At 48.3% G+C, this 24,283-nt stretch overlaps 2 protein-coding genes across 13 annotated transcripts in view; one reads left to right on the top strand and one right to left on the bottom strand.

Annotated features, from left to right (window-relative positions):
- Nucleotides 1-468: 468 nt before the first annotated feature.
- On the top strand, nt 469-4,566 carry C13H12orf76 (chromosome 13 C12orf76 homolog). Its single transcript, XM_077917735.1, has 2 exons — nt 469-741; nt 2,374-4,566. The coding sequence occupies exons 1-2, from the start codon at nt 594-596 to the stop codon at nt 2,457-2,459; spliced, it is 234 nt and encodes a 77-aa protein (XP_077773861.1). The 5' UTR covers nt 469-593; the 3' UTR covers nt 2,460-4,566.
- A 6,144-nt stretch (nt 4,567-10,710) lies between these two features.
- Nucleotides 10,711-24,283, bottom strand: part of ANKRD13A (ankyrin repeat domain 13A) — a 30,529-nt gene continuing 16,956 nt past the window's right edge. For 10 of the 12 annotated variants that reach the window (XM_028704082.2, XM_077917726.1, XM_028704084.2 and 7 more), the window contains 10 exons: nt 23,492-23,687; nt 22,586-22,652; nt 21,181-21,262; nt 19,577-19,638; nt 17,718-17,848; nt 16,634-16,791; nt 16,328-16,441; nt 14,930-15,081; nt 13,854-13,921; nt 10,711-12,509 (listed from right to left, as the gene is read on the bottom strand). In XM_028704082.2, the coding sequence (XP_028559915.2) occupies nt 12,320-12,509; nt 13,854-13,921; nt 14,930-15,081; nt 16,328-16,441; nt 16,634-16,791; nt 17,718-17,848; nt 19,577-19,638; nt 21,181-21,262; nt 22,586-22,652; nt 23,492-23,687 (1,220 nt within the window). In that variant the 3' untranslated portion in view covers nt 10,711-12,319. Of the gene's footprint in view, nt 12,510-13,853; nt 13,922-14,929; nt 15,082-15,356; nt 15,695-16,327; nt 16,442-16,633; nt 16,792-17,717; nt 17,849-19,576; nt 19,639-21,180; nt 21,263-22,585; nt 22,653-23,491; nt 23,688-24,283 lie in introns of those variants that run through there. The other 2 variants (XM_028704085.2, XM_077917729.1) reach the window with 2 other exon arrangements.

The following is a 24,283-nucleotide window of genomic DNA, read 5'->3' as shown; positions in this document are numbered from 1 at the left end:
ATAACATTGATTAAAATGCAATAAAAAGAGCAGGAAATTAAAAGCTGCATTGACTGACCCATGGTTTTGAAGCCTGCTTAGGTTATTTGCATTTAGGCTACAGTCCTATGCACACTTGAATTCAGTGGGTTTCCTTCCGAGCAGGGACGCCGGGAATCGCGCGGTCAAGTTTCCACTTTCCTCCCTCTTTATGCCCGGACGCCTCTCCAGAGAGTCCCGCGGCACCCGAGAATGGAGACTACCACTCCCAGCATGCAATGCTCGGGAGGGGGTCTGAAGGGGACCCCGGGGTCCTAAAGCCCACGTGTCCACGCGCAACCTTTTGTTGGCCCGGTTGGCAACCCCCTCGCTGACTCGCCCTCCCTGCGCTGGGCAGAGCGTGGCATTGCGGGGCCCACCGGCCAGGTTGCCGTTCGAAGCACCTTGAGCTAACACGTGCTGGCAACTTGGCCGCATCCACACGTGCAGAAGACACCGGGTGGAGCTACGGGGATTTGGCGGGCGGGGCTGCCCTGCGGCTTGGGCCCGAGGAGGACGAAGGAAGGAAGGGCGGGCGGCCTCGGCCTCCGCTGCCGGCGCGGGGCCTGGCGAGGATGGGGCGGCGCGGCGGCTGCCGGGCGGCGGGGCTGCTGCTGCTGCTGCTGCTGCGGGCGGCCGGCGGAGACGCGCTGCGGGACGAGGCCGAGGCGGCCCCGCCAGGGAACAGCCGGCCCTACGCCGTGCTCCAGACGCAGAACCTGGGTGAGGAGCCCGAGGAAGAGAGGGCACCCTCCTCGGACGCCTGGGTCCCACGGCCCTGCACCCGCCTCCCACCCCTCCAGTCCTCCGCCTCCCTCGCCTGTCCCAAGCCCATCACTCCGCGCCCGCCGCTTGCAGGTTCGCCCCCCCCCGGAAAGGGAGCCCCGGAACTTGGGGGGGGGGGCTTTGCCTCCCTCCCCACTTCCATCCCTGTGATTCCTGGCTCAGTTCTCCTTGCAGGGCCAAAGACCTTCTCTAGCTAAGGGCTGGCAGGATGAACTGGTTTGCCCTTAGCAGCCGGGGCCAGGGAAGGAGGAGGTAGCCCCTGCCTGGGGTAGACTAGATGGCCTCTGGGACACCCTGCCTATGCTGCGGGGGTGTGTGTGTGTGTGTGAAAAGCCATGGAAAAGACAGACTCTGTGGACCCTGCATGTCTTTTTTTAATACCAGAGGAGACTGCTGGATCAGGCCAGTGACCCATCCAGTCCAGCATCCTGTTCTCACAGGGGGAAACTGGCAAGTGAGACCTGAGCGCAAGAGCCCTTTTCTCTCCTCCTGGCAACTGGCATTCAGAGGCCTTGGTGCCTCCTGGGCTGGCTCTCAGCACTGAGCTTCCTTTCTTGAATTGTTTTGCCTCCCAGTCCAATTGTGACTTAAATGTGCTGAGATTTACACCTCACTGTCAGAAAGTTGCATCAGTAATAAGTTGTACTATTCCTCCTATCCTGTGAAGAAGACTTCCAAATGTGTTCCTCATTATGCTTCTGAGAATCCCCACAATCAGCTTGCTGGTCATTTGGCTGTTTCTTTTCCCAGCCAGGCTGGGGCTCCCAGCACTTTCTCCTCACCCTGCCAGGCAGTTCCTGGCCCAACTGCATTTACTTGCAGCCTGGATGGGGCCAGCAAGGATTGCAGACTGGAATTTCCCCATTGACAGCCCCTGGCAGAGTCCAACAGAATCTGGAGGGCTACAGCTTCCCTGCTTCTGCTCTAGCAGATGCTCAGTAGGAGCACTGGTTCTTGTTGTGCCCAAGGATGAGAGCGAGAGTCCAAGGAATTCTGAAAATGGGAGGAATTGGTAGCGAAGGCTGGAAGGCACTGTGAGTGATTGGCCTTTGAGGGCTCCTAGGTGCTGTGGTCTAAACCACAGAGCCTAGGGCTTGCCGATCAGAAGGTTGACGGTTTGAATCCCCACGACGGGGTGAGCTCCCGTTGCTCGGTCCCTGCTCCTGCCAACCTAGCAGTTCGAAAGCACATCAAAGTGCAAGTAGATAAATAGGTACCGCTCCGGCGGGAAGGTAAACGGCATTTCAATGCGCTGCTCTGGTTCGCCAGAAGCAGCTTAGTCATGCTGGCCACATGACCAATAAAGCGAGATGAGCGCCACAACCCCAGAGTCATCTGCGACTGGACTTAACGGTCAGGGGTCCCTTTACCTTTAGGGAGCTTCACGGTCGAGTGGAAATTTGAACCCTGGTTTCTCCCAAGTCCTCTTCCCAGCCTGTAACTGCACCCTGTGTCTCCCAGCTCCTGCTCTTGAAGAGAGAGCAGCGTGCCCTGTAGACAGAATCAGTCCCTGGCTGCCCTCCTCCATGCCTTATCAGCCCAGGCTCTCGCTCTTCCTTTCTCTTGCAGTTCTGATGGGAAGTGTCTTTGGCATCCTGCTCGTCGCCATGATCCTGCTGTCTGTGTGTGTGTACAAGCCCATTCGCCGGCGGTAGCCCAGGAGCAGCATCTTCAGGAGGGCTGGAGGCTGGTGGCTGGAGGGGAGACCCAGCTCCCAACACCAACGCGGGCCATGTGCTCTGGTATACACTTCATCTTCATGCCCGACCAGCTTCTGGGCACGCTGAAGGGGGCTGTGCTTCCTTCCATCTTCCATGTAAAAGTTGTTTTGCTCTTGGTCTGATTGCTCCAGTTGCTGTTCCGTGTGTGTGTGTGTGTGTGTTTGCATGCATTTGCGCCACAGGGATTTGTGACTTAACAGAGCATTAAAAAAACCACCCTGGTTGTTTTCAGTTGGGCACTCCTGGACTTTCAAAAATGCAGAGCATATTTTGAACTGGGAAAGAAAGGCAGCATTTTATGAAAATTGTTTCTTTGTGTGTATGAACCAGAGGCTCCCACCACCCCAAACTGTTGTCTGTAATATTCTTGCTGACAAAACATTGTGAACTCCTCCCCACTATTTTTATTTTCCATCACTATTTGCACTTCTTCAGGTGTGTGGGAAGACTGCATCTCTAAGATGCACTTGAAACATGTTAGTTGCACTGTGGGGCATTGAAGTCACTCTCTGCTTTGTTGAGGGAGCTTCTCAAACAGGGATGGGGAACCTAGCCCAGCCAGCAGGACCAAAGATTGGGGAGGCTAGAAATTGTAGCCCAATAACATCTGGAGAAGGACTGATTCCCCACCCCAGTCCCTTTCTGGTTGGCCAGCACAGAGAGCTCATCTTGTATCATTTTGCAGAAAGGTTCTACTTACCAATAACACAACTTAATCCATTCTAGTTTGAGTGATCCATTAGTCATTACAGGGGTCTTCAGAAGCTGTCACTGTCCTAAGCCTCTGGGAAGAGGTCTAGCTTAGTCACATGGTATTTGCTTATGCATGCAAAAGGTCCCAGCCAGGTGCAAACCCCACCTCCTCAGGTACAGCTGGGAATTGCCCCCTGCCAGAAACCCTGGGAGCCTCTGCCAGTCAGTGCAGACAGTCCAGAACTAGATGGACCGTTGGGCCATGGCATAAAGGCAGCTTCCTGGGCTTCCAGGTTTCAATCAGTTAGCATCACTTCTCTGCATCAGAAAACACAGAGCTTAACACTAAGCTGGTGACTCAATGGGTATGGTAAATCACCCATCTCCTACAACCCTTCTGAGAAAACCTCCACCCCACCCTCCCACTATATAGAAGGGTCTGGTGACTTCTGTTTCAGTGTACAGTGGTGCCTCGCAAAACGAAATTAATCCGTTCCGCGAGTCTCTTCGTCTTGCGGTTTTTTCGTCTTGCGAAGCACGGCTATTAGCGGCTTAGCGGCTATTAACGGCTTAGCGGCTTTAAGAAAAAGGAAACAAACTCGCAAGACGTTTCGTCTTGCGAAGCAAGCCCATAGGGAAATTCGTCTTGCGGAATGACTCAAAAAACGGAAAACCCTTTCGTCTAGCGAGTTATTCGTCTTGCGGGGCACCACTGTATCTGAAGAAGTGTGCATGCACACAAAAGCTTATACCAAGAACAAACTTAGTTGTTCTCTAAGGTGCTACTGGACAATTTTTTAATTGATTTTATATATTTTGACTGCATCAAACCAACACAGCTACCTACCTGAACTAAGCTAGTAGCAAATTAAACTTCAGCAAGACCCATTTAAGTTGTTTTGGAGTACAAATAAGGAGCAGCAAACAGGCTAGGTCCCAAAATTATCTGGCCTGTTTTTAGGAAACAGGCTCTATAGGGTAGCAAGCAAAGGCTTCAGTTTTCATGGAGTTGTAGTGCTGGAAGTCTAATTTCCTGAAATGCAGGAATCACAGTTAAAGAAGCACTGGCAGTTGGCCATCCAACCTCTGCTTAAAATCATCTAAAGAAGGAGAGTCTACCACCTTCTGGGAGTCTGTTCCACTGCTAAACATCTTTTACCACCAGAAAGTTCTTCCTGTTTTCTTCTGCCACGTGATGGGACTGGTGTGACTTAAAAGAAAGAGAATTGTGAAATCTTAAGAGTAGTGATCTGAGGTGAGAATATTCTCCACAAACTGTAAACTAATGTAAGAACCAGTTTTACAACCCACATTAAAATTTGTAAATAAATAATAAGTCAAGCTGTGATATTGCCAGTGTACATAATGAATAATGATTTTTTTTGATCCAGTTACATTGTGTCATTCACCATTGGCAGTTCTGAAATGTGAGCTACAGAAACATTTTTTTTTTAGTTTAAAAATAACTAATTTAATTGGATGAACATAGGGGCGTGATTGTATGTCCCTCTCCAGTCATGCTTGTGTACATAAGTGTGTGTGTCTTTTTGGTAGTACAAATCTTGTTGCAAAAGGGAGGTCATGGTGCTAAGATCCCTGTATTTCAGTGGGTTGGACTGGATGACCCCAGGGTCCCTTCCAACCATACAAATCGATGGCTATGTGGAAGAGTAGTTCAGTGGTGGATTGTATGTTGTGTGTAATGTGAAGGTGCTAGAGGTAATTAGAAGGAAGGGTAAGGAATGTGTCTGCAAGCATTGGAGAGTGAAGTTATGGTGGGGTGGGGGTAGGGTGGGGTGATGGGCTGAAATTCAGCTGAGCTTTGCTCTTTGGTATAGAAAGATGGAAGGATTGGTTTTCTGAGTTTGGAATAGTTTTAAGAAGTGGGAGGTGAAAGTGGTGATGTTTTGAAGCAGAGCTGGTGATACCAAGCATTTGAGTGCGTATCTAGGGGTTTTCACCATTTTGTCTGTTATTTAAATCATTAAAGAAATTGGAGTTCTTGTTGAAAATACACTGAAAAGGATATACCAAGAGCTCTGGCCACAAGTTTCAATATAAGGAATAATTCCTACTCGAGAGTTGAAAAGAAAAACGTGTATATTCTGCTAAGAATAACAGTTTGAAGCTAATAGTAAATTTAAACACAACGTGTAAGTACGATAGTTTTAAGGTAATAGTAAATTTAGATACAACGTTTAAGTGCAGAAATAATGTAGTTTCAAATATGCAGTGATATGGTATAAAGGTACATAAAATACCAGTACACAACAATTGTTTTATACAAGTCTCAATGGCAGTCAAAAAGAGTCCATATTATATAAAATCAGAATAAAGAATAAAGAATCAAATAGGGCCAAAAAGGAGTATCCGGAGTGTGAATCAGATGTACGACTCAGTAGTGGTGACCAGGACAGGGCCCTGTTTCGGAGTAAACGCCTTCTTCAGCTCGGTTTTTTTGAGGACTATAAATCTGTTGGAAGTCTATATCATTTAATTCTTTTATGTTTCTTTTTCGACATGCGTCTTAGATAATTGAATCCAAGTTTTCTTGCGTTTCTCTGTGCGTTTTCTCAGAATTAAATGATATAGACTTCCAACAGATTTATAGTCCTCAAAAAACCGAGCTGAAGAAGGCGTTTACTCCGCCTTCACAAACTTGACATGAGCCAACAGTGTGACGCGGCAGCTAAAAAAGCCAATGAAATTCTGGGCTGCATCAATAGGAGTATAGCATCTAGATCAAGGGAAGTAATAGTGCCACTGTATTCTGCTCTGGTCAGACCTCACCTGGAGTACTGTGTCCAGTTCTGGGCACCACAGTTCAAGAAGGACACTGACAAACTGGAACGTGTCCAGAGGAGGGCAACCAAAATGGTCAAAGGCCTGGAAACGATGCCTTATGAGGAACGGCTAAGGGAGCTGGGCATGCTTAGCCTGGAGAAGAGGAGGTTAAGGGGTGATATGATAGCCATGTTCAAATATATAAAAGGATGTCACATAGAGGAGGGAGAAAGGTTGTTTTCTGCTGCTCCAGAGAAGCGGACACGGAGCAATGGATCCAAACTACAAGAAAGAAGATTCCACCTAAACATTAGGAAGAACTTCCTGACAGTAAGAGCTGTTCGACAGTGGAATTTGCTGCCAAGGAGTGTGGTGGAGTCTCCGTCTTTGGAGGTCTTTAAGCAGAGGCTTGACAACCATATGTCAGGAGTGCTCTGATGGTGTTTCCTGCTTGGCAGGGGGTTGGACTCGATGGCCCTTGTGGTCTCTTCCAACTCTATGATTCTATGATTCTAAGTCCTAGGCTCTGGTTTAACCCACAGCGCCACCCACATCCCTCTTTAAAGCACATACAAATTCATAATTAGGTGAAATGAGCCTTGATCATTTTTTCCTGCAAATAAAGGGCAGAAAATTTGATCTGCTAATGGTAAGGCTGAAATGACTGAGAATATTAAAAATCTTATGAACCGTGACTGTCTGGCCATTTTCACTTAGACACAAGAGGGCGGTCGATTGTTCTGCTAATGATGGGGGGGGGTGATGACACAAAATAATAACAACCCACATTTGTGAAACATTTTTGAAAAGCGATCTGTACCCCTAACTCCTGTAGATAAAGAAGGCATGTAGCTCCCAATTTTCTTTGCCTGGGGTGCAGACATGCAGGAAACGTCATCAATTAGTGCTGAGACTTGATTAGGAATTTAATTTGACCAAACTTTTATTACTGGCTTTCGGTGGAAAAGTTGAGTTGTTGGGTTGTCTGAATGGTGAAATTCTGATCTGTTTAAAGTTTAAGATTTATAAGCCTGCTTCCTAAGCAGCAAGAAACAGGAAAGCATATGTATCAAAATGTCTTAGGACATCAAACTGGGAAAATGGATTTTAAATTGACTAAACAAGTTTTCGGCCCTTGGGAATTTGGTCTCTTACATCTACCCCTTCCTTGAGTCCCTAGTAAGAAAAGCCAATCATGGCTTTATTCCAATGGTAATTTAGTCAGGGGATGTAACACTTTAAATGGTATAATAGATTGCTGAATCATGAACCCTGTGCATGTGCAGAGGCTATGTTAGTTGAAAAGAAAAGAAAAAGGAGGTTTAAGCCAAGAGGAGACAAAGCTGTGCCCTGCACATGGTCCTTTATTCAAATTTCTTTAGGTAAAATTGGGAGCCATTGAGGAAACTGCAGTGAGAACTACTCCTTTGTGGGCTTTGTGTAAAAATGTAAGTTGCCCTAAATCTTTGCCCCAGGGGCTGCTTGCGAAGAAACAACAGTTAAGTACAGAACCATTAACAGCTATCAACAATAGAAAAAAGGTTCCCAGATTTTAATCTAACCTGCAAATTTTCGTATGTATTTCAACTATATGTAATAGCCTTTTTTCTATTTTGGTGTGACCTTATTCTTAGCAGTTCTATACCCATGGCCACACAGTGATTTATTTATTTTTACAGAAAGTAGCTTTAATGCTTTACACTTAAAGTACCTAGGCCTATACAATTATGTTTAACAGCATGTGAGGTGGCCTTGATTTAAACAGTTGACGTTTCTATATTTTTATTTAGTGCCAGTAACTGGTTTTTGCAGTGCTATTCAAAGGTAAAGGTAAAGGTACCCCTGCCCGTACGGGCCAGTCTTGACAGACTCTAGGGTTGTGCGCCCATCTCACTCAAGAGGCAGGGGGCCAGCGCTGTCCGGAGACACTTCCGGGTCACGTGGCCAGCGTGACAAAGCTGCATCTGGCAAGCCAGCGCAACACACGGAAACACCGTTTACCTTCCCGCCAGTAAGCGGTCCCTATTTATCTACTTGCACCCGGAGGTGCTTTCGAACTGCTAGGTTGGCAGGCGCTGGGACCGATCAACGGGAGCGCACCCAGCCGCGGGGATTTGAACCGCCGACCTTTCGATCGGCAAGCCCTAGGCGCTGAGGCTTTTACCCACAACGCCACCCGCATCCCCTGCTATTCAAAGGTACAAGGTGCCATTTACCAGAGATTGACATACTGAAATATATTATCATATAATGATAATGATTACTCCAAGACCAAAATTATGGTCTTTGGGAAGCGTAGTCCCAGATCCAAATGGAAAATGGATCAGCAGAATCTGGAGCAAACATGCTCCTTCAGATATCTGGGAGTTCTCTTCACTGAGATGCTGTCATGGAAGGGGCACGTTGAGGCTACGAAACTCAAAGCGCAGAAAGCTTGTGGGGCATTAATGAAATTCTATTTTACGGTGGGTGGCCAGTTACTAGAACCTGTGTTGAAAATCTTTGCCAGCGAAGTGGTTTCCCAGATGCTCTATGGAATAGCGATATGGGGCATGGACCCAAAGGCTAACAAAGCCTTAGAAATAGTGCAGAACAAATTCCTCAGGAAAGTGCTCTCGCTCCCCAACGGGATCCCAGTGAGATACAAGCCTCTCTTACTACACATTATGCACTGAATGAAAGGCTACTTTGCTTGCTCCATTTTCTCCAGACAGTAGGAGAACTTCTACTGTGAGTTATCATGCACAGATGCATGTGCAAGCATTTTACACCATGAATGAAAAAGCTACTCAGAGTGGCTGGGGCAACCTAGTCAGATGGGCAGCCTATAAATGATGATGATGATGATGTGAAGAGTAGGGAACACCTGTTGATGTACTGGCTTCTCCATACATCACTGGGGAGTAGATTGAACTGTGCACACAGTTGTGTATGTGGGCAAGGTCCCTTTAACCAGAGAAATTGGTAAGGCTGCAAGTGCAAACTCCCCCTGTCTGTCCTAGCAAATGCACAAAACAGCATTAATGGAGAACAACAGTCATGATCCAGCTTCCATGCTGAGCATGCAGAGTCACACACTCTGCCATGGAGACACATCCAAACCTTTGGACTTTCCTTTGCAAGCAAAGTGCAGCTCTGCCTCTTCATAGGTGCTTGGATTGTGGCTTTTTTGTGTATCTTAGCACAACCATTTCTTCAAGGAGTCAAGAGGTTGGAAGATGCAATGGAATAAGCTAGTTGAGGGTGTTCACACTGAAAAAAAATGCACACTTAAGTTTTTGTTGGTGCAGATGTGGTTTCGTTTTTTTGTTTTACATACAAACTTGATTTTCCTGGTGTATATATTTTATACTTAACAAAGGGTTAATTTTGCCACTGTATTTATTTTTGTTTAACTGATTTGAACCTAAATGCCACTTTCAAAATGAGAATTCTGCCTCCGTCTCTTTCCCTTCATTGTGACTATGAGCCTGCAGCTGTAGTTCAGGTACTTCTGAGCTGGAAATGTAACTCCAATTGCTTCACTGTGCAGTAAAAAAAAATGTGGCTTCACACAACAAATTCCTGACTATTGTGGTTCACATATTTTCTAGACTGATTGTGATGTCAAGGGCTTGGCCTTTTGCAATCCTTGCATCTTTCAAGGCAGTCACTGCTGTTTCTATTATTTGGGCAGCACAGGATCATGGCTGAGAGATAATGAGGTTCTGCCAGCCATGATATTGCCCAAATATTTTCAAGCATCCCTGCATGATCCCCAAAATGGAACGTATTATGTAGCAAATAAGATGCTATTCAGATTATGCTGTATTCAAGCAGCCTGCTCAAGACATTTCTTTATGAAAGCTGCTTTGCAAGGGCTTATTAATGTATTATATTACAAGCACATGCAAACAAAGTGCTAAATGTGAAAGTGGCTTGTCTCTCTGGACCCAACTAAGTGCCACACTGCATCAAAAGAGCGAAGGATCCACTGACTTGCTAAATGTCACAGAATGTCTACACCGCTTAAGGTGCCTCTGTTCTGGAGGGCCAGCTGACATTGTAGGTTTAGCAGTGTGAAGCTACTCAAATGTCAGGCTTATTCCTACAGACTTTTATCTGTCTTTGATAAGCACAGAGTGACTGAAGGGTGTCTTGTGCCCCTTCCTTTGGGGTTGCAAGAAGATGCAAGGATCAAACATGGAATTAGGAGCATTGATTTTGGTTTAAACTTCGGGATAGACAAGAAAACTATTCTAAAGGGGGAGGTCTGTTATACTTACAGGTGCCTGCTGAGCAAGATAAGTTGCTTTTAAGCCTGCAGTGGTATTAAGAAGCAATACTCTATGAACAAAGGTTTAAATAAAGACCATCTTTTTCTAGGAAGCCTCTCATGTATTGCAGTCTCCTGCCTTTGAAGCTCTATAAAAGGGCAAGATCTGAATTACTAAAAGGGGTAAGCTAACATTCCTGCCAATTGCTGTGTTTTTACTTTGGCCATCAGCTCGACAACAGCAAGCTAACTTTCTGAGAGCTGCAAGAAGGGCTCTGGCGAGGAGATAATTTACATTATCCTGGACTCAATGGGCCACTGGCACAATGACACAGAGAGGACAGTCCGCTTGCCACAAATGTCCCAGAGCAAAAACAAGAAAAGGCTTCCTTGTAGCAAGAGGGCTGATTCCCTCCTTGCAAGCACTGAAAGAATCCACAATACCCAACAAGGCCCTCTTCAAAAGGATTCCTTTTATTTTCATGTGAAACTTAGCTGCATATTTCTGGCCTGGTTACAACGACAATTCCAGAGTTGTCCACCCACCCCCCGGCTTGCCCCCGTCATAGCACACCCAGAAATTGCAACTACCTTTCTTCTGGAGTGCTTTATAGAGATTCCCTTCCCTTCGGGGCCTTGAGACAGATTCAGTTAAGAGTGAAGATTAAATAAAGTCAGGCAAAACTTGCAACTGGTACATTTGGAGAGGCTGCCCTCCCCCCCCCCCCAAGGGGAGGAGAGCAAAGATTAGCCCTGCAGCTGGTCTGAGGCACCTGAAAGCCCAGGGACGTCTCTGCCAACCAACACAAGGCAGACTTCCCCAGCCTGTGCCCTCCAATGTTTTGGATGACACCCCCCCCATTAGCCAAAGCATCCCACAGCTCTGCTGGCTAGCCCCCCACTCCCCACCCAGGAGTGGTACTACCAAATAGTTGGACGGCACCGCCTTGGCAAAGGCTGCTGCTCTGAGGGACTTCCTGTGGTGTGGCTTCACATTTGCTTCCCTCCTGCCAGTTTCTGAACCAACGTTTGAAGGAGGTGGAGCCAGCTCACCTCTTTGCTTGCTACCCAGCCCCTCTGTGCCTCTGGAGAGGGAGGAGGTGGTGGTGGCACTGCTGCCTCGCCCTGACCCCCAGCCCCCTCCCCTGGGTTTATTGCTAGCTAAGGCCACATGGTCTGCAGGCAACAGAAAAACAGGCAAAATTTACTCCTATGCTGTTCCTATTCCCCGTGGCACCTGCTTTAAGAACTGTACTAATCTTAAAACAGACAAAAAACGCACTTTCTAGAGGAAAGGGAGATAATATGCACTATAAGAAGGCAACATGAGTTTCCCTTTTGGTCAAGAGAACCTGCTTTATAGCAGTCCCTTTCTCCCTTTTAATATGGGGAATTGGGTACTGAGTTAAGTTTCTCTCAATTCCCTTTTTTCTTTTTTTAAAAAACACAAACACTCCTATACACACAAAGACCCTTATAAAGCACTTGTGTGGGACAGAAGGTCTTGTGCCCACTGGAGTAGCAAACAGCTGGGGTTGAGATAGTGTTAAAGGCTGGAAGGAAATAGGGCATTATGCCTAGAGCATCCTTCCCCATACCTGGAGGGTGCCAGGTTAAGGTAAGGATGCTCATGGCACTGTCCCCAACAGACAGTGGCTGCTGTTCGCTGGATTCAAAGACAACCTGGAGGACTTGCTGCGTCTTTGACCGGCAATGAGATGATGCTCACACAAACCTTCCTCAAACAGGGCAAGTTCCCTGCAGTGCTGGACACTAGCCAAAGTGCCCCCCCCCTTTTCAGAAAAAAGTTGAAGGCAGCCCAAGGAGTTCGTCTTTTAAGTCCAAAGTTCAGAGCACACAAAAGGAGAATGAAGCTTGAGATGTGGGGACGGCTCCTGTAGATCTGCCGCAAATTGTCCCCACAAAGGACATTTGTAGCCTGGCGCAAGGTGCAGCCAGCCCTGGGCAGCTGAGCCCATGTGCTTCTCAGCACTGAGAAAGGATTAGGCTCTTCCTTTTGCTTTGAGAGACAGAGAGAGAGGGTTGCGGGAGCTCCGCCTGCCTATTTGTCAAGGAGGGAGCGCTGGAGAGCTCGCTGCAGCTCTGCCTCCTCCTCCTCCTGCCGCCGCCGCTCCAGGTCCTGCTGCTCACGAACGGAAAGCTCCATAGCCAGGCGCAGGTCCCGATCGAAACTGGAAGATTCCTGCAGAGAGGCGGAGGCTGGAGTAGCCAAGAAGCTTTCCTGCAAAGCCCTGGGGGAGAGGAAGAGAGATGGAGTGAAACACTTTTAACCAGCTGCCCAACACAGAGCCTGCTTTCCTAACACCCCCTGGCTTTCTGGGGCAAAGCCCCCCACCCCCCAATGCATGGAGAGCAACGCTCCCGAGCAGAGGCATCAAGGACCTGCTGGAACAGCTGTGAGAGCTAGAGCCACAGCAAGGAAATGCCTGGGTCTTGCCAGGAAGCCGCTATGCCTCCACACCCCCTCCCAGGTCAGTGTTTGCAGGGAACTTAACTGGACCAGCCGAATGATGCGCAGGTGCTTAGGATGTATATTCATCCTCCCCACCGCCCTTTGTGGGTGACTTTTGTGTTTCTCACTCTCACATACTCAATTTTCATGGAAGGAAAGGAGGCAGGAATGGCTTTAAACGAGGGTTAGAAGGCTATCGGCCGCCACTGGCCAGGATGGCTCTGCTCTGCCACCACGGCTACACTTCTGAACACCAGTTGCTGGAAGCCACAAGAGGGATAGGTGCCCTGCTCTTTGGTTCAGGTCCTGCTTGCTGGTTTCCCGCAGGCATCTGGTTGGCCACCCTGAGGACAGGGTGCTGGACTAGATGGGTCCCCCTTGGCTTGATCCAGCAGGCGCTTCGGATGGTCATAAAAGTCTCCCACCCACAACCAGAAAAGGCAGAAGATGCTGCAGAAGCTACACAGAAAAGGAGTGATGACAGGCTCAGCCTGAACTAAGACCATAATGCCCCCTCCTTTTACGTGGTCCCTCCGAGGCCTGGAAAGGGGGGAATCAACTAATGATGGGCAGATGGTGAATGAGAGAGAGAGAGAGAGAATGGGTGGATGAATGAACCAGGGCTGTCCCACACACTTCTTGCTTTGGGTCCACTCAGGGTTGTTGATATGTGGCCTCTGATCACCTTCCCACAAGGGAATGTGGTCCCCAACTTCGAAAGGGCCACCCACCCCTGCTATGAGCAGCTGCAGCAGAGTTGGTGAAAAGCACTTAGCAGCCCTGCACTTTCCACGTATTCCATCCCTCTCCCACCAGAAACCCCTGGGAGATGGGAGCTCCTGAATGGGAAGGCCAGGCAAGGGAGCGTGAGATACTCACTGTCACTAGCAACAGATGCTCCAAGCCAGGGCTGGGGAACACCTGGAGCTCTCCAGCTGTTGCTGGGAATCCAACTCCCATCAGATCCAGTCAGGACGACGTGGTCAGGGATGATGGGAGCTGGAGTTTAATAACAGATTCCTCTGGTTCCTCCTCCCTGCTCTACAGTAAACCCTGGATGGGGCTCAGCTTCCTAGCACCTGGTGGTGAGTAACTCCTCATGTTTAGCAAGAAGGAACAATACCTTTGATACTGAAGGTTGAGGTCCTGTGAGTAAGAGACAGCCCCATTCAAGTCTGGTCCCAAAGCCTCCTGAGAAAGACACCAGAGCAGTTAATACCAGTGACAATTTGAGACGTACACTCACACATCATGCAGAAGTGGCTGGTGCTGGGGGTTTAATACCATTGATATCTTTTCTAACCCACTTTTCTATTGGATGCATTAAAGTGACTTACAAAAACTCAGAACAAACCAATCTAAAAAACTAAACACGGCAAGATGTGATAATAGTAAAACACTAGCATTAAACTAGCATGTTAATTCAGAAGCCAAACAATCCTTAAAAGTAGCAACATTAAACATGAAAGCCTCAGTGGTTTTGCTGTGGGTTTTTTAAAGTCTCCAGTGGTTGCCAAAAAGCAAACACATGAAGGAGCTTGGTGGATCTCTCCTAAAATGGAGATCTAATACTGCCCTCAGCTCAGTGGCAGAGCTCATATTTGACATGCAGAGGGTTCTGGGTTTTATCCCTGACATCGCAGACAGGGCTGGGGAAGGAGACGTGACTGAAACCAGAGCGGCTGCCAGTCAGTGTAGGCCAGTGATGAGGAACCTGTGGCCCACCAGAAACCGTTGAATGCCAGGTCCCATCATCCACCGCTAGCATGGCCAATGGGAGTGGTGGTCCTGCAACATCCAGAGGGCCACAGGTTCTCCATCTCCAGGAGAGACCAGTGGTCTCAGTATAAAGCAGCTTCTTGAGTTCTTTTTGACATGCATTGTTGCATTCCCAGGATGCAACAGGCTCCCTCAGAAAGTGGTGGACTCTCCTTCCTTGGAGGTTGGGGAACATGGTTCACATGCATCGTCTGAAGACCCCATTTGCCAGATCCCCTGGCCTTTCCTGTGCTCTGATTATTTCACACAAGAATTCTCCCATTATGCTGCTGTCCCAACTCCGCCTCCTCAGGTGGCCCCTTCTGCAGCATGAGAAAAGAGCAGGGGCAAAGCTTAGCAAGGCCGTCCAAGCTCATGAGAAGTTGGCCAGGGGTGTGAGGTAAGGGAATGGGAAAAGATCCCTGAGCAAGAGGGGCTCACTCTGTTCTGGCCAGACTCCATCAGGCTCTGCTGGATAGCAAACTGCATGATCTCGTTGTCTTCATCCTGCACCCGGACATTCCTGCCATCGTCCTGAATGTGATAGGATTTAGGGATCTCAAAGACGGACTGGTCGACCACAAAGGTAGAGGCTGGAGTAGCCATGTGGGGGGGGGGGAAAGGACACCAAGCATTAACCCCAGGGATTGGCAGAGAGCCCATAAAGCAGAAAGCAGAGGTGTAGCAGTATTATTTCATTTGGCTTGCTGGCTTAAGGATGTAATTCTCTCTTAGGGTGAAAAATGGTTTAGCCCAAGGGTGAAGATGCTGACGATGGGCCCACAGCTCAGGCGGAGCACCTGCTTGGCACAAAGGATGCCCCAGGGTCAGTCCTGGGTGTCCCCCATTAAAAGGATACGGACTAACACGCCACAGTCTTTGCTCCTCCTCCAACCCTGGATGGAATCAGCCTTGGTTGCCCTGGTGGATGGCCCGTGTCAGGAGAGGGACCGTTCCTTGATCTCTCAGCAACCTTCAATACCGCTGACTGCGGCATCTTCCTAGATAGCTTTTGTGGCATGGATATCAAGGGGAGTGGACGACTGCAGAAGGTGCAGAAACACTGGAGGAGTGCTCTTCAACTCCACAGGGCACTATTTGGTATCCACTGCTATCCAGTATCTATATGAAGCTCCTGGGAATGGCCATTAGGAGTTTGGGAGCACGGCACCATCAGTATGCAAAGCTCCAGGGCTCTGGACATATCTTGAACGAAAAATAGGGAAAGCAGGGAACACCTTTTCACCTCTATCATGGCAACCAGGTGAGCATACAATGTCCACTGCTTTATTTAACAGTAGTGCAGAATCAGATAATAGGACCACTGAACTGGTCTATCCAATGGTACACCCCATGAGAAATCAGAAAATAGGAGAGACTTCCGCAACATGGTGGCTCTCCAGATGTTGCTGGACTCTTGCCATCTCTGACTGCTGGCCATATTGGCTGGGGCTGATGGAAGGTGGAGTTTGCAACCAGTTTGTGAAGGATGCGTTATTACGTTGAGCATTTTAATTTGTTGTGCAGTGAACATAATAAGGGATCCATAAACACCTAGAGGACCACACATTGGGGAAGATGGCACTATCTATCCCTCTGCTGCACAATGCTTTGGGAGATGATCTCAGGTGAAAAGTGGATTTTAAATATATAAAAATGAAGGAGATATCTTGCATAATTCAGCCTGTGTGAAGGCGCAACCAGGAGCAAAGAGGTCCACACATTTTGTCCACTTAAATCTGACTGCCACAGAGTCTCCCAGAGGAATATCCCAATCTGGAAACCAAAGGGTTCCTCTTACTTGAGTTCCTCCCTCAAACCCTGGAGCAGCTCTCTCACCAGATGGCTGCTGTGCCCCATCTGAAGCCTGGGGAGACGCCTCTTCTGCTGTGCTACAGCCGTTCACATTCCCAAAAGTAATGCGAGCATTGAGGATGTGGAACAATGGGATCTCTGCAGTTTGGGGGAAGGGAAGAGGGACAGGAGAGGTTGAGCAAGGTCACCAGTTATCCTCATCACCACAGTTTGCTTTGAAGGTGCCCCAAGACAAGGAGCACCATTCAAGAGGGGAGGGGGTTGATGTCTTGAACATGGTGGCAGGTGGGGGGCAGGAAGAGGGAACCACCAGCACAAAAAGGGTCATACCGATTTTAACTGGAAATCCAGGAGGAAAGTCCAAGGTGATGAAGTCTTTGAGTTGAGCAAAATGTGCACTGGTTCTGGCCATCAAGTCCACAATGGGGGTGACCTGCTCCACAAGGGAGAGGGGAAACTGTTCGGACATCCACAAGTTGGCTTTAAACCTACCAGAGATGAAAGTGTCATAAACACATCTGCCCCAAGTAGAGAAATACAGCATGAGTCAGTAAGCAGTCCTCTTCCCCCTCTCTCTGACACAGAATGCAATGTTGATAAGGAGCTAGCAGAGAGTGGGAGGGTGAGAAGTCAGCTCGCTCAAGATGCGCAGGCTGTGTCGTACTACAGCTCCCAGATGGGTGCAGAGAATCAGTGCACGCCCTCATAGATTCGGGAGCATCCACAGACTTGGACTCGGTGGAGAGGTTGGGGTTGGCCACGCAGAGTTTGGAGCTCCCTCTAGAAGTGCAGACCATCGATGGGCACCCCTTATTGTCGGGGAGCATCTCTGACACCACGATGCCAATAGGCCTCGAGTTGCCGGGCCACCAAGAGACAATATCGTTCTTAAGCTCATCTCAAAGAGGGGTGGGGGGGATGCCAAGCCAGTAACTTAAAACATGGACCAAGTGAATGTTGTCTCTTGACTCAAGCCTTGACAAAAGCAAGCATCGCTAATGCTTCTGCACCGGGGGAAATGACATCCTTACACAAAGCAAGCAAGATTTTGGGGAGATGTTGGGCTTCTAATGGAGGCCCCCCAGCTGCAGTTGGTGGAAGATTTCTAAAATAAAAGGTGCTGTGGCTTGAGTTATCCTGGAAGACTTCTCTGACTCCCAGGTTCCTGGGGACCATGCTGTGAAGGGCTCTCTCACTGAATGGGTGCTGGGGCTCAGTGCAGGCTCAAATCAAGTGCTGTGAGGCTGCTCCAGCAGCAACTCATGGTCCAGCAGGGAGTGGGCCTGACTTCTGCAGGGAGCATCTGTTCCTCCAGAGAGAAACAGAGTGCAGGATTTGCAAGCTGGGGCGCAAGAGAAAGGGAGGGGAAACTGAATCAAAGATAACAGGACGTTCAACAGAGTAGTAGCTTTACTTCTGAGTCCGGATGGTCACTTCTTTGGGTCTCCCGATATCTCTGTCTTTCAGGTCAAACTGAGGGTTGAAATATTCCTCAGGAGTGATGGCTGTAGGGTTGTTGGTTGTGGCGTATTCTGTCGTGAGGTCCTGGGGGAAAGAGAAGAGCACAAGGTGGGTGACCAGCAAGGCTTGGCAGAAACTCTTGGCTATCTGTCCAGGTTGCCTCAAAAGCCAATGGTGTCCCCAAAACAGAAGCCCAGGAGATCAGTCGCAGTGGGCCAAGGCTTCCCAACTCAGCAGGTCAGCTGCTCAGAGGGGGATTTGGCCTCAAAGTGAGTTGGCTCATCAGGCAAAAACAGAGGGCAGGATTGGCACAGGGAAACATGAAGGTATCTGAAGGAAGACAGTCAGTGGGGGTGCAGTGGACCATCTTAGACTAGGACCTGGGAGACCAGGGTTCAAATCCTCAGACCGGTCACTCACCCTCAGCTTCACCTACCTCACAGGGTTGTTGTGAGGAGAAAATGAGGAGAACTATGTGCACAACCTTTAGCACCATGGGAGAAAGGTGGAATATAAATGAAATAAAGTGCTGGCCTTTCACCAGAGGACTTCCAACATTTATTTGCTTTACATTTACACAAATTTATATTTTGAGGAGTTGAAGGCAGAACATCTTGGTCGGTCCCCTTGCTTGCTCCGATTACTCCGATTAGTAAGGCGTGGGGCACCTCCAGCCCTGAGGCCAAATGAGGCCTGTCAGGCTTCTGCCTTCCGCCCTACATGGCTGGGCCAAAAGGGGTCTTCCAATGCAAAGCCCCCAGCTTCCAAGTGCAGGGCAGGCCTCTCAGCTGATCAGCATTACAGGGAGCCCATCTTCAAATGAGGCTTCTCCTTTGAAGTTGGGCAGGCATTAACCACCTAACGTAATTACATAATGATGTCATTATGACATCAGCTGATTGACATACAGGTGGTCCTGCCCACCTATCAAAGTTGCTCCGATCCCTTTCTCCACCCCTGGCCTAACCGTGAGAAAATAACACAAGCTGCTGGGAAGGAGCTCAGGCCAACTCCTGCTTTTAAGTCTATGTTTATTACCCTATTTTTCGCTCTATAAGACGCACCAGACCACAAGACGCACCTAGTTTTTGGAGGAGGAAAACAAGGAAAAAAATATTCTGAATCTCAGAAGCCAGAACAGCAAGAGGGATCGCTGCACAGTGAAAGCAGCAATCCCTCTTGCTGTTCTGGCTTCTGGGATAGCTGTGCAGCCTGCATTCGCTCCATAAGACGCACACACATTTCCCCTTACTTTTTAGGAGGGAAAAAGTGAGTCTTATAGAGCAAAAAATACGGTATTTATTTTTTTAATCAGCAACATACTGTGCTGTTTTATTCTTGCATTTTTTAATGCTAGCCAGTTGAGGAACCAGGAGGTTGAAATGTGGGACAGTGAGTAAATAACAGAGGAGGAGTCCTCTTTTGCTGAAGAGATCAGCCTCAAAATACATTTTGCTCCTATCTCTGTGGTATAAAAACAGGAGTTCCTTGGCTGTTGCAGAAAAAATAACACTTCATGGTTCCAGAGGGTTAGAGGATCCAGAACATTTCTAGGCTGCCTAGAGGGACTTCCCCTCATGTTTCAAACCCAGATGCACAAACCTCTTCTCTTGGACGACATCATGAAATATAAAATTCTCTCATAAGAAATTTGTTTTGTATTAAATTTGCAGCATGAACCCTACTTTGCTCCCTTACTTTTATTCATTTTCCTTTGTCTTTCTTTATGTATTTTAATTGTACTGTTAGCAGTTTTCCAGTAAAAGACTTAAAACCATAAAAAAGGGAAAAAAGACAATGCATTTTGCTCACCTGTTGTGCCCCGTACTCATGCTCGATGGTTCCCAAAAAGGATTCAAAGGGGTTTCTGTCAGCTGGAGGAAAGGGCGGGGGAGGAAGCACAACTGCAGTGTTATCTCTGTCAGCCCCCCATGTCATGCTAAAACCTTCCCACTGGGAAGCATGAACAAGGCTGGCCTTTCAAAAGGGACTCTCCCCACAGCCCCAATGCAAGAGCTGAAGACGCCCCCATTGGATCTCCTGGATCTACTCCTGGAGGGCAGGACTGGAAAATGGAGAGGAATCTCACATCCTTTCCAGTGTGCAAGGATCATGGGAAAATGACTCTCCCTCTGCCTTAAATATGCACAGTAAACTGGTTTGTGATGGAATCTAACATACATGGACGCTGTAACAAATGATTCTGTCACTTTAACACATGAGCTGAAGAGCCACTTTTTGTGGCAGCGCTGGCAGCTCAGAAATCTTGGGTGCAAAGTGGGTCTTAACGCAGTCATTGTCATCCTGGTGCCCTCCACGCTTTTTGGATTATTATTGACAGCCATGCCGACTGGGGTTGGTGGAAGCTGTAGCCCCAAACAACTGGAGGGCTCTAGGTTGGCAAAGCCTGCCTTAAAGGATCCAAAATAAAATGTCAGGAAGTAAGGGGCAAAATTGGCAGTTGCAATTCTGCAAAACAGCCAGCAACAGATTGCCTCCACCACTTGTGCGAGGCTGGTAAGAACATAAGAAAATACAAAGAGCCTGCTGGATCTGGTCAGTGGCTCCCCTAGACAGGCGTCCTGTTCTCACAGGGGCCAACCAGATGCCTGTGGGAAACCAGCCACTAGGATTCGAGCACAAGAGCCTTCTCCCCTCTTGTGATTTCCAGCAACTGCTATGGAGAAGCATTGCGGCCTCCGACTGTGGAGGCTGAGACAGCCATCGTGGCTGGTAGCCCTCACTAGCCCTCTCCTCCTCCATGAATTTGTCTAATCCTCTTTTACAGCTATCCAAGGTGACCATCGCTGCCTCCTGTGGGAGCGAGTTCCACAGTTTAACTATGCACTGTGTGAAGGAGGACTTTTTTCCCTCTGTCCTGAATCTTCCATCCTGAATCATTGACATCCCTGAGTTCTAGTGTTAGGAGACAGGTAGAAATAAATTTCTCTATCCACTTTCTGCATGCCATGCATACTTTTATAAACTCTTGACTCGCCCTTTCTCTAAGCTAAGAAGTCCCAAATACTGCAGTCTTTCCTCACAGGGGAATTGCGCCATCCTCTTGATCATTTGGGTGGCCCTTTTCTAAACCGCTTACAACTCAAGATATCCTTAGAGGATACCCACACTGTTCTGACTTCCAGCTCACCCCAAAGCCACATGAAACAGCAACAGGCCCTGCTTAAAACAGAGCCCCAAAACAGACCAGCTGCTCTTCCCACAGCCCTCCCAGCCTCCTGAATTATAGAGCAGCAGCAGCATGCCTGTGAACACATTTCATTTTGCAGGGGACTGAATTTTGGCCAAGCCGTCACCAAGGAATTGGGTCGTAATGTCTGGGCTCAGAATCAAAGATGCCTTACCTGCAGGAGGGTGATCAACCTCGTCCCTCTCCTCCCACAGGACCAAATTACCTTTGTATCTCCTCTTCTCTTCTTCTGTCAAGTGCTCTGTTCTGATCTTGGTCACAACATTCACGTTGTTGGCCGTATAGACCTTGAGGGAAACAAGGAGGAGGAGGGAGAGATGTAGAGAGCCCAGCTAGTTCTGGAAGCCCCGATAGAAGTGGCTATGGGGTAACTGACAAGGAGGGTCCCAACCCATCCCCATCCTACCCCAATTCCCAACACAAAGGTGCCAAAGCACCATCTGTTGGCCAGCTAAAGCATCTCATTAGGGCTCCTCTTGTGGAAGGGTCTCCCCAGGGAGGCTCACCTGGCGCCTTCCTTACATAAAGCATTCTTCTTCCCTATCGCCTTTGGCTTATTAAACTATCTGTGGCCGTTTAAACTCTGAGGGGGAGTACTGTTTTTGTTTGCTACTATGGGATGCATTTTTGTAAACTGCCCTGTGATCCACAGTATAGAAATTTTAATAATAACAACAACATCTCAATATATAATATGCACAGTAAACTCTTTGGAGGGTACAGCTAGCCTGTGTCATTTGGAGTGTCTGTAATTCTGGTAGGAAAAAAAGGAAAATTGCATAAGAACCTCCACAGCCGTACCAAAGGCCCACTGCGTCCTTTGAAAGCAGCAGGCCAAAACACCTCTCATTAAGTTCTCAAGCAGAACTTCATAGTGAAAGAGGAACACTTGATGCCTCTCAGAGACATCCCATCATCAAAACCACCTAAGAGCATAACAGCCCTGCTGGGTCAGGCCAAGCGGGGCCCACCCAGGGCAGCCTCCTGTTCTCACAGTGGTCAACCAGGCGCCTCAAGGGGAAGCCCACAGCGCAGGACGCAAGCCATGAGCCCCCTCCCCTCCTGTGGCTTCCAGCAACTGGCATTCAGAAGCATTTACTGCCTCCAAATGAACGTCATTGATAGCCTTCTCCTTTGTGAACTTGCCCAATCTATTTAGAGCCTCTTGACATGGAGGCTGCATTTCTCTGGAATGCTGCCTAAAGCTGCCAATGGACATTTCTTCTTAAAGCCACTGAAACTGGTCCCAGAGAGTTCCAGAGGCTCATTTCACCCTGTCTTTTGCTTGTCATGAGCACACTGCCAATCCATGTTTTTGTCAGATAGCTGTACATGCTTACACTGTGAGACAATGAAGCCCATTATTTGGTGTTTGCTTTTCCCAGACTATCTGAGGCCTTGTGAACCTCATTCATGCCACTCTTCCGAATCAGAAGCAAAGGTTTTCAGGCTGCATGCACTTTTCATCAGGTGTCAAGTCCTCATGGCTGCAAATTAAAGCTCTGTGGAAGGGGGATATTTGTGGGCAACACCTGGAGAAATCTTAAAATGCTGAGCAAGGCTCCTAGCTGTCAGGGAAAAGGGACATCAGTACAAGAGCAGCAACTGACCTTTGCATCATAATCGCTCACCAATTCACTCTTCTCAGTTCTCCAGACCCAGAAGCCGGACATATTTCTGCAAGAGACAGGAAGCTATCAAAGAATCTGTGCTTCTGCCTTTACAAACTGGCTGTTGGAAGTGCAACAGCAAGGACCATTGGGTTTGTAACTCAAGAACTGACTTTGTTAGTGTTAACTAGCCAAGAGGGTGCCAGGTGGAGGTGTTGCATGATGTACATGGAGGTAGCATGTACATGGAGGAGAACCATGGACTTGAGCACCTTGGGAGGAAAAGCAGCATATAAATGTGAAAGATAGATAGATGATGGATAGATAGATAGATGATAGATAGATAGATAGATAGATAGATAGATAGATAGATAGATAGATGATAGATGATAGATGATAGATAGATAGATAGATAGATGATAGATAGATAAATACATACATACATACATTCACTACCCACCTCTTTAAGGAAAGAACCAGGAAGGGACTCAAACTCCCACCAGCCCCCCGTGCACCTAGGGGAGACCATTACCACTCCATGGTGGCCTTGGCATAGTTTCTTAGCAGGATGAGAGAGAGAGAGAGAGAGAGAGAAGAGAAGAGAAGAGGGGAAGGCTTCCTCCACCTCCTCAGAGGCTTTGGATATGGGGACAGACAGGGGTTGGGGAGCTCTGGATGCCTCCTCTCCCTGTGCCAGACTCTGAAACTGGGGCTATGTGAGATCTAGGGCAGGGATAGCCAACCAGGCAGCCTTGTGGAGGTGCCATTGCAGTTCAAAATGTCTGGAGGGCACCAGCCTGGGCAAGGCTGCTTGGGGAACAGCTGCTGGAGACCCAAACTTGAGCCTTGTCCCTCCCTCCCAAAGGGCAAAGGAGAGCCTGAGAGCTCTGGCCTCCTCCTCCTCACCTTTCAAAGGCAATGTTCCTCGTGTCCAGGGAAGTGCTGATGATGGGAGAGGTGAGCCGCCTCTCCACCTCCTTGGTCTTCGGGGTCATGGAGTCCAAGGTCAGGCGCTTGATTTGCTGGGTGATCTCAAAGCGCTCTGTGGCAACCACCTTCTCATCGTGGTTCACCTCGATCAGCTCTGCCCAGTTCCCAGTATCTGGAGAGAGGAGGAAGATGCCTTTCTGGGCTCCTGGCCAGCACATGCACACAAAGGCCCTTACTTGGGAGTAAGAGAGTGATCTTTATTTGGGCAAGTAACATGACAGGCTCAGCAACAGACAGAGGGCTCAGGAGTCACAACTGAGGAGTTCAGGTGCAGAGCAAAAAGTTGAAAACTGGACGAAAGAGACAGAGAAGTTCCTGTGAGTTCCCTTGCCCACCTGACGAGCTTTTGGGGACAAGGCATGGCCTGCTCACTCACTCACCTTGTGGGGATATCAGGATTGATATCCATTGGGGGAAGAGCAGCTACTCCCAAGTGTGAAGGCAGCACCTGGTTTTTAAACTGATTGCTGGGTTTAAAATGGTATAAGGTTGATGTTTTCCTTTATACTTTTGGATTATTATTTTTTCAACAAAATAATATTACTGTGCATCACTTTGAGTGTGTCTTTTTTTTGGCAGAGAGCCAGTGTGGGATGGAGGTTAGAGTGTCTGACTAGGCCCTGGGACAAGCCAGGGTTCAAATTCCCACTCAGCCATGAAGCTCTCTACATGAACCTGGGCCATTCCTTGCCTCTCAGACTAATCTAC

Source organism: Podarcis muralis, chromosome 13 (assembly GCF_964188315.1).
Source record: "Podarcis muralis chromosome 13, rPodMur119.hap1.1, whole genome shotgun sequence".
NCBI lineage: Eukaryota > Metazoa > Chordata > Lepidosauria > Squamata > Lacertidae > Podarcis > Podarcis muralis.
Note: the sequence above shows the minus strand (reverse complement) of the source record. Positions and strands in the feature narration are given on the sequence as shown.